At 39.7% G+C, this 19493-nt stretch overlaps 1 protein-coding gene across 2 annotated transcripts in view; it reads right to left on the bottom strand.

Annotated features, from left to right (window-relative positions):
* The window catches only part of ROBO1 (roundabout guidance receptor 1), a 1177688-nt gene that overhangs the window by 997650 nt on the left and 160545 nt on the right, over positions 1-19493 (bottom strand). For both annotated transcript variants that reach the window (XM_059720628.1, XM_059720629.1), the window contains exon 2: positions 8549-8689. In XM_059720628.1, coding sequence (XP_059576611.1) covers positions 8549-8636 — 88 coding nt within the window. In that variant the 5' untranslated portion in view covers positions 8637-8689. The remainder of the gene's footprint in view (positions 1-8548; positions 8690-19493) is intronic.

Raw genomic sequence — 19493 nt, 5'->3', positions numbered from 1 at the left:
GTTGAAACTGGGTGTCAGTTTATAAATGTTGTAAGTGCAAAATGTTGTAACTCAAAACATTGTAAGTTGAGGACTGCCTGTACTAATGAAGGAACTTTGTCATTTAACAGATTTAATGGCTTCACAGTGTTACAGATGCATCTTCCCAAATAAATATTTTTTATCTGTACAACTTTGAACTGTTTTTTATGACTAAAGAAACATCTTGAGAGATGCAGAGGCATGCTTATTGTTATTTGTTTTAATATGCAAGGGTGTTTCAGAAACTAATGGCAAGATGGTTGCCCATTCTGTATTGCTGTGACAGAGTGATACACTACACAGAAGCAAGAAACACGGATGATGGTACTGTTGAATGCACATATCATTTACGATTATGGAGAGAAGTGATGTGGTCCAGTAAACAATCACTGCATACAAAATGGTTTTATTTGAAATTGCCTTTAGTTTCTGAAACACCTTTGTATACAGAAAAAAGTCACGTCTAATTCACTCCATACTATTTCTAATCACATTTTAGTCTGTATACCTATAGCACTTGTTCCAATCATCCCATTTATTGCACAATGACATTAACAGGACCTGCAGATAAAAAAAATAAATCAAAGTCCTCATAATACATCCTTTATCTTTTCTAGATAAGAGTCAGGATAAAATAACCTCTGTATCAATTCTGCAATGCCAACAAGGTGACCAAAAAAACTTACACAATCGTGTAAAATCCTGTATCAAAGTACTGCTAAATATGTAGAGTCTGATTTATGCCACTTTCTCACAGCAAGTAATATTAGGCCCCGTAATAGTCTGGTTTATTACAGTGGGTCATACACAAAGTTAAGAACTACTAAACATAAGCTAAAATGTCTGGGTCTGGCTCACAGATTCAGAATGAAATTGCTATTTGAGCAAATCTAATTAATTTCAGAAGCCCAATTCCCTCTGCTTTCCTTCCTGATGTATCAGCAAGCTTCTTAGATTCTTTTTTAAAGGTAATTTTCATTAGGACTGTTTTTTTTAAAGGTAAATATTTAGAAAAAAACTAAGCTCACTGTAATCACAAAAATAAGATCACTTTGGGAAAATTTAAAAGAATGCTTTTAAATATGAATATAAGATAGCAATACAATGAAGCACCTGAAGAAAAATGTTTATGGGCTCCCTTCCCAATTAATTACCAGAGAAAACAAAAAGTGAAATGAAATAATTCTGCCTTTTTTTTGTACACAAAAGAAAGTATTTTAAAGGGGAAATCTACCTGCAAATACAATTACAGCAGCTGTACCATCTAACCTCTATCAGTCATAATCTAGAACAGTGCCACTTTCTATTAACCAAGCAATAGAAGTCTAAAATTACTTATACTAGTGTACGAGAGAGACTCAGTTTGCTCCAATGCATCCTGATGACTTAATTAGGTAGTCAGTGTAGCACATGTGGTTTTTTAGTCAGGTTCATCACAAAGGCCAGATCATCAAAAGCAGACTAGTTGTGTGCTCCATGGCTAGATTAAAAATACAGATTTCTTTATTAAGTATCTTGCAGCTGACTGTGCCTCTTGGTTCGTCTCCATCTATTCAGACAATTAAATAAAGTCGGACAGTGGAAAACCACAGCTAATAAAGCAGGCGTGAATTGAAGTACAGCTGGCAATCTTTTTATTTATTCAGTGTACACAGTGACAATCTCTAAGAGGCAAGGCATGTGCCGGGATATTTTTTTTCATTTAATATTTGTCCTCTTTCAAAGCATGACATTTCCACTGATAGGATTGTCAGCTTCAGAAAAAGGAAAAGAAAAAAAAAAAGGTCACCCCTTAAAGATAAGAAACATGAAACAATGAAGGAACTTTGAAAATTTGATGGTGTCAGTTAGGAGGAAAAAGTATGGTGAGTGACAAAACTACTCCTCAAAGAATATTCTGGTGCATCCGTCAGATGAAGTTCCAGTTTAAACATAGTATTCCAGATCAGCACTGACAACCATGTGTTTCTGCCTCTTTCAGCATGGAGGACTAGGAAGAGGGTGTGATCAGTATGTAGAATTTTGAGTTCTGGCCAAAGGAAGTGTTGAGGGAGGGAAAGACATACATGCACACACTTTCTATTTTATTCCATAATGTCTACAATGTAGATGTTTACAGCATGATGGATGTTGGCCAACTGCAGCATAATATATATGATTTATTGTACTCTTCATTTTTGTTGATATGAAATAATTATCTCCTTTGTTATAAAATAATCTGCTCCCCTCTGTGAAGTCAGTATCACATGAATGATAAAAAACAACACATGATATTTAATTGATGACAGGTCTAGTCTGTCATGATATAATGTAGCATTAATTCTGAAGAACATAAAAAGTACAAATAAAAGCAAATGGTTTAAAAATATTTAAAAACCTAGAAGTTACAACTAGACAATTTTGCAAATGAAAAAGGAAAAGGAACATTTCCTGAAAAGCCATCCCCTTCAGTCATAAAGCCATCTTCATATAGCTACATGAAACTCTCAAGAGAGAGAGATTGTAAATCCCTACAATAGTTAAGATCCCAATTTTTCATTCATTCCATTGTTCAAATTATAGGTATTTAGATGTATTTCTTCATTGCAGAAGTAAGCCAGCAAGTAAATATTTGCCAAATTTGTGCTAAAAATGTATTAGTTCTGAACTAGCAAGGCATAGCGATAAGTAAATACCATTGTGTGCATGTGCATGTACTTTTCCCATAGGTCTTACCTGGAATAAAATCTTAGCCCCACTGAAGTCAAGAGCAAACTTGCCATTAATTTCATTTGAGCAAGGATTTACTCTTGGCACTTCTAAACACTGTGTGTTGAATACTACTAATTTCAAGCTTGCTTGACTTGGTAGGTTTTACTGAAAATTTAAAAAGCAAATTTGAAGAAAAATACTTGTTAAGTTTTCAAGTTAGCGGGCACGTGTACATGAAACAATTCCCCTGACTAGCTTGCACACAGGGAAAGGAGGAGTTAACTGTGTCTTGAAGATCTGTCTGAGCACTATTAGGGGAAAACGGGCATTTCAGCAACAATGAAACCAGTTTGCCTATGTTGACAGCACCTGAAGAGATTCCCTGCTATTTCTGGTTCAAGAGAATCACTTCTGAGAAACATCATGCGAGAAAAGGAAGGTTCTCAGAGACAGAGGCCAGGTATAGACGTTGCACTTTTACTGGTATAAGTGATAAGAAACCAGCTTGTACCCATAACAGAACAGAAATTTGGCACCCATAGACTGGTTTAAAAATGGTGGAACCCAGTCTAAGATTTGCCCCTCACCCACCAAAGGGTGAATGTGTGTTCTGTTCACTACTGATCTAAACTACACTGCTTACAGAAAACTACATAGCTTAGATTAATTCCACCTCAGGCTTCTTGAATGTCTGTACCTACCAAGAGCAGGGAAAGAAAGATAGGCAGGAGGAGAGAAATCCCAGAAACTTAAGAGAGACCACCATTGACCACCTGAGCTTGAGGGTCCATGAAATCTGCTTGCTGTGTTACTGTTGACTAATAATGGTGGTTTGTGTATAAGAAGAGCTGCCTGCTTTGCTACGTGTCTTTAGGGGCAGTTTGTCCCCTTGAACAGGTAAAAAGTTACTCTCCAGGAGCTAAGCTAGAAGATAGCTGTTGGTGGAAACCATGGCAAACCAAGGCATCAGGGACAAAAGGCCAGGTCTTCTCATCCAAGAGGCTAGGAGCTCACCTTCTCTGGAAGCTATTCCTGGGCTGGTTTCAAGGGATACTCCAAAAGACTGTGCAAATCTGGGGAATTTGCTTCCATGGGAATCTGTTGTACCCTGCCACCTAAATACGTTGAACTTGTCAACTTCATATAAGCAAATCCCATTAAAAAAAAAAATCAAGAAAGCATACCTTCAAGATGAAGTCCCTCTTGCTGACTATATATAGGCATTGAGGTAGAGGAATGCCTCATTTATGAAACCCACTAAATAGGCCTTGGTCTGAATAGGCACTGAGCTGTGCAGTTGTCAAGATGTGGTGTTTCTGTGCATGTCCAGAACTATGTCAGCAGAATTCTAACATTGTGAATTGTAGAATATCTGGATATTAGGCATCTCTCCACTGGCTGCTAGCTGAGTGGTAGTGTGAGGATTATTGTTTTCAACTTAAGTGACATTACCTTATTAACATCCAATTTTCAAACCCTGGCCCAAGACACAAGTTGTATATAGATATAGGTGCAACAATGATTAGTTAAACTGCTGTTCAGGATGCATTGACTATTTCAATTTTTTTTCCCTCCTTGCCTAAACAAAAACTAAAACACCCCTTAACCTCTTGTGATGAGCTATTCTCAGCACAGAGGTGATTTATTTGGAAAATCTGATCAAACGTCTGTTCAGTCATGTTAGAGGCAGACAAGTGTGAAATAAATGTACATTGTATAATAAAAAGTGACAATGTCTAATCTTTATAAAGCAGTGGATGGAGCTCTTCCTATATTATGGATCAGTTTTTCAATATAAGACATAAAGATTGTAGGGTAGTATAGAAATTGGTTGTCAAAAGGTAATGTGTATTCAAAGAAAATACAGCACCAGAGCCAGTTGGCAGATTCACATGCCTGAAAAGGAAGTGATGAAGGAAATCGGCAAATCCCTACATTGCATTTTTTTTAATTCACCATATCTAAGACTTTGGAAGTCTGGAAAGTGACTAATGTCACAACATTCATTGAAAAAAATGAGCGTCCTTTCTTTTAAAATGGGAAATGATAAACTAGCATTTGGATATGGGGAAGTCTTGGAAACCAATATGAGGAATGTGGCAAAAACTCAACTGGAAAACATCCCACACAAGGTAAAAAAAAAAATAAATTAAAGAAATTAGAAAATTTTAAGTAGGAGGGTTGTTGTAGCCATGATGGTCCAGGCAATGTACCAAAGTCAAAGGTTTTTAGTGGTGTCTTACTTTGGACCAACTGTATAGTTGGGAGAGATGTTGGACACACTGTTGGACATAAAGTGCCCTTCTTCAGGTCTAAAAAAGAAACAGGCACAGGCTAAGCTCTGCCCAAAAGCTTGCCCAACAACTTTCCCACCTCTATGGTTGCCCCAAATAAAGATATCACACAAAGCCTTTTCCTGAAATATTACAGTTTGTTTAGTCATTCATGATCCAAAACCACATAAAAAGCCAAATGATTTATTCCCAATTCTCCTACTAATGTGTGTGAGGCAAAGGGATTCTCCCCTCCCCCGCCCCTCCACAATTTAGCCACCAGATCACTAGAGCCTGAGGAGCTATTACAAGTATATGTCAGTTCACAAAATCCTGTGTCACTATGAGGCTTACATATGGCTGCTGTTTGGAGAAATATCAAGAAAAGCAGTTGTTCTCTATGTATATCCACTTTGCCTAATACCTCAAAAATCAGAAAAGTCCTCTCCTGGTCAGAAGAGAGGATGCCACGGATCAGGCTTTCCTCCCTTTCCTGGTTCTCTGTGCTAATGAACCTTACCTGATACAAAGCCCATAGTCAAAGTGATTTTACTGACTTAAAGGCTTTGTACCAGGTCCTAAATCTAAAGGCCTGCAGTTCTTTCTGTTCAACTGACAGGAGTACTTAAACTTGATTCATAAATATTCTTTTCCCATGTGGGGTTTCTAGACCTTTTTTGATCATCTCCTTTGCCTTTCTTCATAATGTCACAACTGGTAACTTTAAAATATTCAGTGACTTAACTAAAAATAAATAAATAAAAATTAAACATAAAATGACTTACCAGTAATATTTTTTTTAGATCAATGCACTTACAATTTAGCTGGTTAAGTTACTTACTTTTAAAATAAATACACCAACTGAAAGAGAAAAAGCACATCTTTCTCAGATAAATTTTCTAGCACTGATTAAATAAAGATGTGGAATCAGAGATACTTTATGTCTCAGGAGACAACCATAGTAGAATCGAGTTTGTATTTTATATGTGAATTAGAGGTAAGATGTAATGACACAGGATGAAAGGCTCATCTGTGATTTTAATAAAGAAGGGAGACAGTACTTCCCTGTGGGCCCTAGATGCAAAGGCAGAAAACTCAACTAGAATATGTGAAAAGATGCAACAAAAAAATGAAATAAATGTTTCAAAGTTGGGGGATTCCTGTTAAATTTAATTTGCATTTTACTGAGGAGAATTCTAATGCTTAGACTTTAATATATTTTTGTTAGCTTATCATGTAATGTTACAGTTGTATCATCAATAAATAGCAGAAATGATTATATATCTGTAGTATATAACATTAAGGAGAATTAAAGAATTTGAAACTCAGTACATCCCTTCAAAAAAAAAGTTGTACCTATCATCATTTGGCACTTTCCATAACTTAATATCTTTTAAAAAGTAAAGTTAATGTTTATGGTTACATTTTTATTTAAATACAATACACTGCCCACTTGATCATATAAGCTTAGTACTAATGTTTATTTTAATTGCTATCTTTTGCTATGTTATTTTTAACAATTCTCAAAAAAGGGGGCTGCTGTTTATTGCTCTTATAATACTGTTTAAATATAAAATCAGAGACAGTTTTAATGAAGTATTTGTTTTATTCCATTTAATTAAGGGGAGGGTTCATTAGTCATTTCTAATGATCACTTTCTCTGAGTAAAAAAAGAAATACCTTTAAAAGTAAATGACCTGAGACAAAGCAAAATGAATGGGATGTACTGCTCAGGGAGAAAAAAAAAAAGAATCTTGCTTTATTTGATCTTCTGAGATAATCGCACTTCTGGCCCCCTGCCAGCTAGGCTGAACACACTGATGTCTGGCCAACTAAAGTAATCTCTTGGTTCAGGTCTGAGATCTGTGATGAAAATTACAAAGCAGGGACAAAATCAAGATGCCACCTGTGATTTTATTCTGAAACTAATTTGATGGAAAGAGCAATACAATGCAAACAGCCTTTTTAGTAGAGTCTATAAAACTATGACTAGATTGAACCAGTGCTAGTAGATGAAGATAGTTGTCATTAAAATAAGTAGGGCTTGGCAGGTGTTCATTTCTAAAAATAGTAGCAGATATATTTTTGACAGGTAAATTGCTTTGACATGATTTTTGAAGTCTGAAGTCAAACTTTTTAAGAAGAGATTTTTTAAGTAACATTGTACTTTACCAGAGTCTTGCTCTGTTTTTATACCATGTGATATGCCCTCAAATATGTGGGGGTTTTGTTGTTTTTTTCATTTCCTCTCTAAGGACCTTTTTGCATTACAGACCAACCAAACTATACAAAAAATCTCCCTCCTACCCCCCACTTTACTGAGTAGATGGTGCAGATAAAGTCACCTAAATGCGATCTCCACAATAAACCAGATATAAAATATTGGCCTAATTAAAATTTAAAGTACAAGAAATAAACATGATGCATATAGAATATATGTTTGTATACATATGTATATTTGTCTGGTATACAACCCTGCTTTTCTTTAATACCAAACAAAAGTTTTCCACTTTTTTCAGATGGTTATAAATTGGATTTTTCTCTTTGCGTTTAATAAATGTTGTGCATTGTGTAGGCAACAGGATACTGCACACCTAACATGTTAATGTAAAAAACCATAGCTATCATGAAATCCACAGAACTATTGTAATCCCAGCCAAAAAACATTGCTATCACTAAAATAAAAAAGCATCACTGTTTTTTGTGGCTGTTGGAGCCTCTTACTATTTATGGAGGAGTTAAATGTACCAACAATTACAAAGGATATATGGGATAGTTGTTTTTTGTTCTGTTAGGTTTTTTTTTTCTTAGATGTTGCACAGAAAGATGTAATGACTCAGAAGCTGTTCTTACTGGTTTATTTTAACACTGTCAGTGGTTTGAATCTAAATTCTTAGATTTTTCTTTATGCATGCGTTCAAAATTCATTGCTTTTTGGAGTATCAGAGAAGAGGAAAAGCACATGTTATTTATTCAGCTACAACAAAGTAACACAGCTTGCATTTTTTTGCATTTTCCAAAGAGTATATTTGTAAATTTGTACAGATGTTCTATTCCCTTTATCACTAATGAAACTTATATGCAAGGACCAGTAGGACCTGACTCCAAAAAAGTTATTGAGAATAATGGTAACCATATGGATTGCTGCCACAATGTGTTATAAAAATTAACTTCCATCATACATTTATATTTCAGTTACATTTATATTTCAGCTACTTCAAATGGTCTACAATTTTATTTCTTCTTCAGTGATATTCTCTATGGATTTCCTATTCCGTTTGATCTTCATGTCTGCTTCTGCACTTTGTATTTCTCCCCACCAACCAGTGGTAATCAAAAGAATTCTTTAATTGCCATCTTAACCTTCTAATAGTTTAAGGCTACAACTTATATATTTCCTTTCATAATCAAAAAGAACAATTTGATATCATATAGAATCTATATTTACTAAACTCTGAACTTTAAAACACACATACGCACAGTTAAGCCATTCACACTGACATAAAATGAAAAACAAAGACATATACAGATATTCAAAGTAAATTAAACAAAAAGGTACCTACCTGGTATGAGCTGACCCAATAAATGATGGGACCTGGAGAGACTGAGTACAGCTACCACAATAAAAAAAGGATAGTGTTTCCATTTCATGATGCTTCCTTCCTTGCATTACACCAGCTCGGCAGCACTTATATAAACGTTATCTGCAAAAGAAAGTAGGAACAAGGCGGAATAAGATGACAAATCTGCATTCATTGATAATTTGGAAGTATATTAAAATACTTTTAGCCCATTTTAACCCTGACAGAGTCAATAATTTTGATACACTTTAAAAAATATATATTTAGCAGTATTCACAGATTTTGTTGGAATCTGACACGTCATTCTGTGAGCACTTTTGCTATAGCCTTAAACTTGTGACCACTGGTCTTTCAACTGTGCACCTTAGCATCTGTGCCACCCCAAACCTCAAAAAAGCATTAACGCTTGGATTATATAGTTAGCTATAAAATACTAACAAATCCTCATACCAAAGCAGAACGGCCTCCAAAGAGTACCTTTAAAGGTACATGTGAGAAACTCCATTAATTTAAATCATATTAGGAGCCTATACACATGCAGTGAGGCTGCTCCAAAGCACTGTAATTACAGTGTGTTGGAGAAGACTTGATTAATTGAGTCTGCTGGAGCATGGTAACTACCATGCTCCGGCAGATTCCAGTGTCATGTGTATCAGCATCCCCGCAATGAAGAATGACAGCAGGGGCACTTTAACTAAAGCCCATCAAACAAGATTTAGTTAAAGTGCCCCTGTTGACATTTTTAAGTAGGGGATGCTGATACATATGACTCTCTGGGTCCTTTAATTAGAGTGTCTCTCAGAGATGCTCTAACTAATGCACTTCCCTCCCCCCCCCCCGAAACATGTGTAAAAATGCCCACTAGGTTTTCCATGCTGCTAACTGACTCAGTTAACATATAATCTACATATGAAATTTGACTAGCTAGGCAGCTGTGTTATGGTGGTTTGACCAACAAGTCAGAGACAAAGTCAAGAAACTATAATAGAGTTTATTAAAAATAATCATAACAGATATGTTCTACTATAGACAGCTACTGCCCCTCCCTAAGTACCTTCCCAAACAGGCAAATGTAACAATTTGCAGTGCTCTAGCAACTGTCTGCTCTAGCATCTCCCCCTTTTACAACAAAGATATCCAAAACCATAACCAGATTTCAAAGATGTGAAGCATAAAGATATGTTGCAGCTCTCCCCTGTATCGATTTGCCTTTGTCCATGCCTTGCAATTGTTAGATCTGTTTTACATTAGCGCATTCTCAGTTCTTCCAAGTCTCCAATGCAGTTTCTATAATCTCCCTTGTGGAATCTTGTTGACTAGATGGTCTTTTATAAGTCCTGGGATGCTCTTTCTTTCCCTCCTTTGATAACTCTAAGACCAGGTGCAGACATTACAATTTTCCAGTTTAGGTGATTAGAAACTGGTCTTTAGCCATAACAGAACAGAAGTTTGGAGCACATAGATTGGTTTAAAAATGGCATATCCCAGTCTAAGATAGATCTGTATCAATGTAGTATCAGATTTAACTGATTTGGGTTAAACCTGTCTATTGAACTTCAGTAGCATATCCTCTCCTGACTCAACTTAGGTCATCATCTGCCAGCATCCCCTCTCCACTAGCCTCTCCTTGCATGGAGACAAGCTAGTACCTGCTGGGTGCTCGGCTGATCTGTGCTGTGACAGACCCGAGCCATCATGGATTCAGGCAGGCAGAGAGGAGGCTTGGGCAGTGGGTACATTAGTGCTCCATACAAGCAAGGATCAGGCCCAGTATCAGCAGCAGCCAGCTAGACATGTCAGGCAGCTTAGGATGCTTGCACTAGGCAGCAGGGACACAAGTGCTTCATAAAAGGAAGGATTGGGGCCCTTAGATCCCAGTCCTTCTTTCTACAGAGCCGGGCTATCCCTAAATGGCTGTCAGGCACATGCCCCCAACCCTCTACTGTCACTGTGGACCCTTCCTATACCCATCCCTAGGCTTTCAGGACAGCCCCAGAAAGGGTCACCATGGCACATCTGGCAGCCCTGCCAGTGGCGACAGGGGGGAGCGTACCATGGTGTCTCCCTCTGGGATTCTCTTGGAAGCCTAGGACTGGGGAAGAGTCTGTGGTGGGAGTGAGGGGTTGGGAGTGTGTGCCTAGCAGCCAGTCAGGGATCGTCCCTGCTTGGCTGCCCTTGGCACTCTGCCTTGATGAGAGGCATGAGGGAACACCTCCTGCCTTCTGCCCTCATCCAGTGCCTTCCCTCCCCCCTCCCGCATCTGAAGGGTGAATGTGTTTTCTGTTTGCTCCCAAGCTAATCTGTGCAGTTTGGAGAAACCCACATAGATTAGATTGATTCTGCTTCAAGCTTTTTGAACATCTGTACTTAGTCTAAATGTCTTCTGTTCCTCCAGAACAGCTGTTGTTCCAGAGTGACAACTTGATACAACCCACGAGGTATCTGAAATGCTATTTTTGTCATTTTTTTCCCATTAGATATGAGCAACATGTCCTTGGTTTGCAGTGCTGATAAATACTTACCATGCCATAGAACTATTTTTGATTAATCTTATCCCCTTCTCTTAATGCATTCAAATCTCAGGTGTCAACAATATCCTAGTATAGTAAATTAGGTAAAATGGTTCTGATCTTCCTGCGAAACTGGATTTCTACTGAAGATAATTCATGTTGTATGGGTACTGCACCAGGTATGGATCAGAATTTGTATGTTTTGCTTTCTTTAACAGTTTCTTCATAGTGCTTAGGGTTGGAAGGGACCTAAACAGATCATCAGGTCTGACCTCCTGCCCTGAGCAGGAACAAGTGTGGGGGTCATAACACCCCAGCCAAATATCTGTCCAGCCTCCAAGATCCTTGCATGCACCAGGCCAGGGGCAGGTACAGGGGACACATTCAGCCTTGAACTCACAACCATCTGGGCTCAAGCACACAAACCACAGCTTCAGACACCAAGGACAAACTAGTTGCATCCCATTTTTTACCATGCCATTGGATTGTGGATACTTGGGACACCCATATTTATATGCAAAGCCTTTAAAAGCAAAACAGCTACATTTTGGGAATCCCATATCTGGCAACTGATTTTGAGTAATGACATGACTTGTTATGTTTTCCAGTAATGTAATTTCCAGGTAGTAGGAATAGCAATTTAAGTAAACTTTTTCTTCATGAACAAATAGGTCAGCGCACAGTTGATACCAAGGAGCTAATATCTCCTCTATGACTACAACAGGTTATTTCTTCTGTGCTGAGCTGTATTTCTGACATGTTGTATAAACCTTCACAGATTATTCAATATCAGCACTCATACTGGACCAATCGTTGCTCATCTTTTTCATTTCTCAGTGCCCAAATGTCCCTCATGTATTTTATCTATCATGTTTTTCCCTAACACCATGCCTTCTGCAGGGACTGCAGTAGTTTCTGCAGGGACTGCCCACATTTAAAATTCTGGAACCTGATCACTTTTCATGTTGTTGTAGCCTAAATGTTTTCCTTTTGTGTTTTTTATATTTAAATTATACAATGGCAGGTGAAAAAATGCCTCTATTTTGGGATGTGCATCTGTTAATCCCTTTTTGGCTATTGTTATCATGGTTTGTGAACAGGCTCAGCTAGAACATAAATTAACACATTTTTTTTTCAACTATATTATCAGAGCTAACATTTATTTTTCGATGTATACGTATAGACACTTTGTTTTGGTAAGTGCTCTCAAGGTATAAGACACTAGTCTGCAGGTTTTTTTTTTCCATATTTTTCAATGTATGCTGTCCCTATGCTTTTGTTGAGAATTAGTGGGTCCAGAGTAGATATATTTAGCTTCTGACTGCTTCCAAAAATGTAATCTCTGTTAGGAATTGAAAAGTATTCCTTTTTGATGTTTAAAAGTTATCGTTAGCATGTGCAGCATGCTGTCATATCTCCAGGCAACCCATTTGTACTTCTGGTGATCTGCTTTGCACTGAATTCTCTGCACTGTGCTTTCTGCACATTGCCTTGGGATTCTATGATTCTGTAATCCTATCCAGTTCATCTGGCTTGTCCTCTAGGCTCTGTACATGTTCTGGTATGTAGCACTCTTCAAATGTTTTAGTACTCTCCCATAGTTATTATTTTGTATTTGAGAGTTGCAAAAAGATTGAGAAAAGATAGCTTCTCTGACTAGGTCTTTCTCCTTGGGTCCACTAGGCAACATACAGATAGTGAAGGTCTACTTGAATTTCTTCCTTTTTTTCTGCTGTATTGCTGGACAGCTATAAGTTCTCTGAAAGTGGCAAATGTCCCTTTTATTCCCCCTTTTCTTTACCTTGTTTTGCATTATTTGGTAGCTCGCTCAATAAGTCAGAGAGCCAGAGATCAGAAACTATAATACATTTTATTGAAAGCAACCTGCTCCTACAGAATACTATTGCCAAGTGGCCCAGCTAGCGCACACACGGCCAGGGCTCCAACACTCCTTCAAGTACCTTTCAGCAACCAGTCACGTTACACTTAGGACCTGTGAACTGCATTTAAAATGTGAGTGTCCAAGCAGTAAATATTCAAGCTGTAAAACAGGTGGTAAGTGTGACTGTGTCATGCTAACTGCAATCATATTATAGCAGTTAGGACTTTTCTGGGGAGAAATATCATCGATTATAGTAAACAACACATGCTTAATTATTATCCAACTGCTCCAAGGAGACAATACTAGCATAGCTGGCTGGTTGTCAGTCCCCAGCTGGGCATGACACTGGAGTCTTGAACCAGCTCTGGTGTGGTGCTCAGTGTGGGACCAACAAGCAGCTGATTCCCTGTCCTGGCAATGCAGTGCACTGTAGTCTTAAACTGGCTCTGGTCTCTGAATTTGTTGCGGGTTATACTTGGAGATTGTAGTAAACATTACCATATTGACTGCTCGGAACATGTTCTAACTTTTAATATAGCATGGTTACATTTACAACAATATAAATAAAACACGTGCTAAGTGTCTTGTGCAACAAAGCTCTAACTGAACAGGCACATGTAACAGCTCTAACAGTATACTGCACAGCACCTAAGCAATCTAAATATCTTTTTACAGCTACCCCTGTTTACTGGAAGCGCCTCAATATATGCTTAACCTTAAAGACTGCTTAACTTTTAATGAAATCACAGTCGAGTAATACTGTTGAGAATCTAGTTGAGTAATATATTATATAAAAGGTAGGTTCCTTTATATATAGCACCTTAGGGATTAATCCTGCAAATTGAGGAGCACTGTGGCCCAATCCAGCAAAACACTTAAACACGAGTAGTTCCACTGACATGGAAATTTAACTAGTGTTTGTGGGCCTGATCTTGTACCAACAAAAATCAATAGCAGCACTAGAGGGTTGGACTAGAGAGAAGCATCTCACTTCATATAGTCTTCAGAGGCATTATGACTGCTTTTCTATATGGAAAAAAGAAAGGAGGAGTAGGAGGTGGTGCTGCTCCTCACTTATTTTCTAGAGGCTAGAAATTAGAGCACTTACTTGGGATGTGGAAGACTAAGGTTCAGATCTTCCCTTGCCAGTTTTGGAACTTGATCCCAGTTGTCTGAAATCCTAAATGTGTGCTCTCTCATTTCCTTCTACGACCAGGTGACCTATCACCTGGACAAGGGAGAAGAGATTGATGTCATATATCTTGACTTCAAAAAAGCCTTTGATCTGGTATCCCATGATCGCCTCTTGGAGAAACTGGCCAATTGTCGCCTTGGGTCCACCATGATCCACTGGCTGGAAAATTGGCTCCGTGGTCGGACCCAGAGGGTAGTAATTGATGGAAGTCACTCATCATGGTGTCCTGTGACCAGTGGGGTCCCCCAAGGCTCTGTCCTTGGACCCATACTGTTCAACATCTTCATTAATGATGTGGACACTGGAGTCAGAAGCGGGCTGGCCAAGTTTGCCAATGACACCAAACTTTGGGGCAAAGCATCCACACCAGAAGACAGGCGGGTGATCCAGGCTGACCTGGACAGGCTCAGCAAGTTGGTGGACGAGAATCTGTTGGAGTTCAACGCTGATAAATGCAAGGTTCTCCACCTTGGGAAGAAAAACCTGCAGCATCCTTATAGGCTCGGCAGTGCTATGTTGGCTAGCACTATGGAAGAAAGAGACTTGGGGGTCATCATTGACCAAAAGATGAACATGAGCCTGCAGTGCGATGCTGCGGCTAGTAAAGCGACCAAAACGCTGGCTTGCTTCCATAGATGCTTCTCAAGCAAATCCCGGGACATTATTCTCCCCTTGTACTCGGCCTTAGTGAGGCCACAGCTGGAGTACTGTGTCCAGTTTTGGGCTCCACAATTCAAAAAGGATGTGGAGAAGCTTGAGAGAGTCCAGAGAAGAGCCACATGCATGATCAGAGGTCAGGGAAGCAGACCCTACGATGAAAGGCTGAGAGCCCTGGGGCTCTTTAGCCTGGAAAAGAGCAGGCTCAGGGGTGATCTGATGGCCACCTACAAGTTTATCAGGGGTGACCACCAGTATCTGGGGGAACGTTTGTTCACCAGAGCACCCCAAGGGATGACAACTAGGTCGAATGGTCATAAACTACTACAAGACCGTTTCAGGCTGGAAGTAAGAAAGAATTTCTTTACTGTCCGAGCCCCCAAGGTCTGAAACAGCCTGCCACTGGAGGTGGTTCAAGCCCCTACATTGAACACCTTCAAGAGCAAACTGGATGCTTATCTTGCTGGGATCCTGTGACCCCAGCTGACTTCCTGCCCTTTGGGCAGGGGGCTGGACTCGATGATCTTCCGAGGTCCCTTCCAGCCCTAATGTCTATGAAATCTATTAAATCTATGAAACCACTAACAGAGTATGGCACAGGCTGCTTACTACGAGACGCTTTACTGCTTTAAGATTACAGTAGTCATGTGGAAGGTAGGGGAACAGGGTTCAAGTACCTGCTCCAGATCAGGAAGAGAAGGCATTTGAATGGGGGCCTTCCACACAGAGCTCTACCTATTAAGTAAATTGCATTTTATATGATACAGTCTGCTAAACGTGCCATGAGAGTATGTACTGGATTGAACATCTACAGGAGGCAGGATGGGAAATGCCTAATTTGTGAATCCACCCATATCTTTGTTTAGAGGCCAGTACAATGTTTAAAGTTACAGCTGGTCATGAATCTCTATGGGTTTAGCCCCACATATTTTGTAAATTAGTTACAGCACTTAACACCTGGGTACTACAATGCTATAAGAAAAAATAGGTGCTGTAGTTCTGGGGATGTGCAGTCCTAATTGGTTTTTAATCTACATAAATAAAAATAAATATGTTTTGAAACAATGTACTCAAAGAAGTAATGCCTTCTGCATTCCAGAAGGCAATGCGATTCAAAGCAGGCAGTGTAAAGATAGCCCTTATAAATTTATCTTCCAAGGCAGCATAACTAAGGATGCTGTTACTTTCTCAGTCTTGCCAAGTTTTTGGTCTTAATATCTTGTGACAATGAGGTTGTGTGTGAGGTTTCCTATTTCTTTTTTTTCTTGTTTTTTTTTTTTTTTATACTTTTAAATTTGTGCCTTTTAATTTTTTCAAAAAGCATTCTGGAAAAGTGTGAGCAGGAAGTGAGCAAGAGATCTTCTCTACATTATTCAGTATTTTAGATTTTCAAAACACATTCTTTTTTAACATATAAAACAGTCCAAAACTTGTTAATATGTTCTCAGCAGGAATTCTTTCATGTCACTTGTTTTTTTCTGGCACTACATTCAAGTTCTTGTTAGTTTTACAATAGCAGAAACAATGAGAAAAATACATAAATATTATAACTCATGTTTTGTAAACACCAATTGTCTCCGAGAGAGAATATAATACCGAGACACTGATTGATGAGTTTAGTTAGGTCACTGAAAAGTAAAAGAACTCCAGTCCTTGCTTAGAAAAAAAATTAAGGTATTAAAGAAATCTCTCTGTCTCTCACAGTACCCCCCTTCCCCACTCCCAACACAGGTGCATACACACACAGTATTACAGAAAGAAAGAAGAATTTAAAACAGTGGTGGTCAATCTTTTGCACCAGCTCCTCCCCAGCCTCCAGGCTCCGTGTGCCTGGTTCAGGTCATGCGCACCCTTGGTTGATCCTGTGTGGCAGGCAGAGGTGACCTGAACAGGGTGCAGGGCCCAGGGCAAATCAGCCCATGCAGGGCCCTGTCCCCACTTCGATCCCAGACCTGAAAAAGCTGCCGCCAACGTCAGGAGGGGAGAGTGGTGAGCAGTCAGATGCGGAGCCACCACTCTGCCCAGCTCCATGCCACCACTGCTCTGCCCCACTCTGTGGGACTCCCTAAAGAGCAGGGTCTGGGGAGATCGCTTCAATTTGCACCCCCCTAGAGACGGCCCTGGTGGCAGAATTGGGCCCCACACTACCCCTGCCCAGCCCCAAGCACTGGGGTCAGGCCCCATGACACCCTAAATGTTGAATCTAGCTATGTGGCCCACAGGGCACCTCATTAGCCTGGGAATTTGGCAGCATGGGAGAAGTCACCACTCCAGGGCTTGAACCCAGTTCAAGTTTTCAGACTCATGGGGAACACTGAGGCCCAGGTGACAGAGCTCTGGGAACCAGATCTGGCTCACAGGTTAGGAGTTAAGCAGCCATGATATTCCCTTCTCTTCTGAGCATTAAAGTAACCACAATTCCATGTATTTATGAACATAAGGCAAAAAGCTGAGAAAATATGCTTTGTTTTTACGTATTGTGTAAGCCAAGAAATACAACCCTGTCTTTCAAACAGATTTACCAAATAGCTGTCCTCCCTTCCACTAATTTCTTGATTATTAGCTCTTTCAGACTGCACTCTAACCAAAGTCAAGGACCATATGTTTTTGTACCACTTAATAATTTCGAGAAATTAGGAGATGGTTTAAATTTTCTTTAAGAGTCTAAACATCAAGTAATTTAACTGACAAGTTGAAAGGATATGCTGACAGAGAAGGAAAATTATGATAGATAAACTATCTCTGTGGGTGAAACCTGGTCCACATCAAAGACAGAGAGCTGTTAACCACATGGATACAAATTACAAGCTGCGCTTTGGGGCACATTAGAAAGGTAGTATACTTCTCAGACGCAGTCGACATCCCACTTTCTTGGCAGAATGTGCTTGCATATAATTTGTGATTTGAAGCTCACGCTGAGTTGGCACCAAGGTTAAAGTTATTCATAATACAAATGGATTAAACAAAACAGCCCAACCCTTATCTGGACATGCAGCAGGCAGAAAATTCCTAATGACATGACTCTTTGTTTGGTGGGTGAAGTTCTCCATGATATTTAGGACAGAGAATATGACAACTTTATAACTTTAGAGAACAAGCAGTAAGTATGGTACCATTGGTATAAGGTTCCATTATTCCCACTTTTTTCACAAAATCTACTAGCATGAGAATGACAAGGCTTTTTACTGACCACACAGGTGGCAGGACCCTTTCTGATCTGCTAACATACTATGTGAAAGGAGGCTGTACAACAGGGGTGGGCAAAGTTTGGTCCATGGACCAGATCTACTTGATAGTGACCTCCATTTCTCAGCAGCCCCTGCCTGCATGGCTGGAGCCAGTTTCCATGGAGACCCCAGCAGCAGCCATGCTGTGATAGCGTGGGGCCAGGGTTTCCATGGAGACTGGCCCCAGAAGTGCTAGCAGGGCAGGAATGGCACCAGCCTCTTCCTGGTGGGATGACTGAGGAGGGTTTGGGGGGTGGGGAGGCTGTGCTGTGGGCAGGAGCAGGGTGGGTTCAGCCGCTGCTGCCTGCATAGAGTGGGCATCAGCAGTGGCACAGCTGGGAGGGATGGCTGTGGGGGGCTACAGGCAATTTTTGGGTGGCTATAGCCCACCCAAGTCCCTCCTAGCACTGTCCCTGCTGATAGGGTGTGCAGCAGGGTGCAGAGCTGTTCCAGAGCTGGGCTGGGATCTTGCAGTGCTGACAGCATGTTCTAAAGCCAGGGCAGAGCTGCAATCTGCAGCCTGCACACCCCAGGCATGGGCATGCAGGCATCAGATCACAGCTCTGCCCTGGCTTCAGACCACACTATCACCACTGCAAGGAGTTGGGGCACAGTAACGATCTGCTGCCTGCACGTCCCTGCCTGGGGTGTTCAGGCTGAAGATTTGTTCTTCACTGGCCAGAATACCACTTACTCAAGGTTAATTCACAAGCAACCAGTTGCATTTCTAGGTAATTAATACCAGAAGGGTACATCATGTGTGCATGTGAGGTGGGAGAAGGGATAAGGAGAAATGGGGAATGGAGGAACAGAGTCTAATTGGTAGGGCATGGATTGTTGAAGTAAATCATCCCAATTTAGCAGTAACTTTTTCTGATCACTTCTCTAAGTCTAGGCTATTCAAAATGTTACTGTTTTTTTAAAATCAATCTCCTTAGTATTGTTTTCATTTGAATCTCCTACTGAAATCTTTGGCCTTTCTCACATGATACCTAGCAATCAGAAGAGTCTTCCTCCAAGCAACCTTGTCTTGGATCTGTCAAAAACAATCTTTAAAAATGGAAGAATTTTTGTGAAAGCTTCTTATATTGACCATATTACTGTTTGAATAATTTGTACCATGAACAGTATTATTTTTAGGTAAATTTTAAGACCGTTTATATCCAGGAAAATATTTTGGGACTTCTTCAAGTTATTCTGCTCCCATATTTATCTGATTTTAACTTGAACTAAGGGTTGTGCCCAAACTTGAACAAAAGTGAGTGGAGTCGAGTAGACCAAAAAATTATACCACATTCCAGCAGTAACTGGAGCATGAGATCGCAGCTCGTTCTTGCTTTTCTCTAACTGTTATCCATTCTGTGAGTTATCTAAAGGTTTTTTAATCTTCTCCACAGCTTGGATTTATTATCCAAATATAATACAAGTGTTGCCAAACAGAACTATAACAGAAAAA

This window comes from Alligator mississippiensis, chromosome 1, assembly GCF_030867095.1.
Source record: "Alligator mississippiensis isolate rAllMis1 chromosome 1, rAllMis1, whole genome shotgun sequence".
NCBI classification, from domain to species: domain Eukaryota; kingdom Metazoa; phylum Chordata; order Crocodylia; family Alligatoridae; genus Alligator; species Alligator mississippiensis.
Note: the sequence above shows the minus strand (reverse complement) of the source record. Positions and strands in the feature narration are given on the sequence as shown.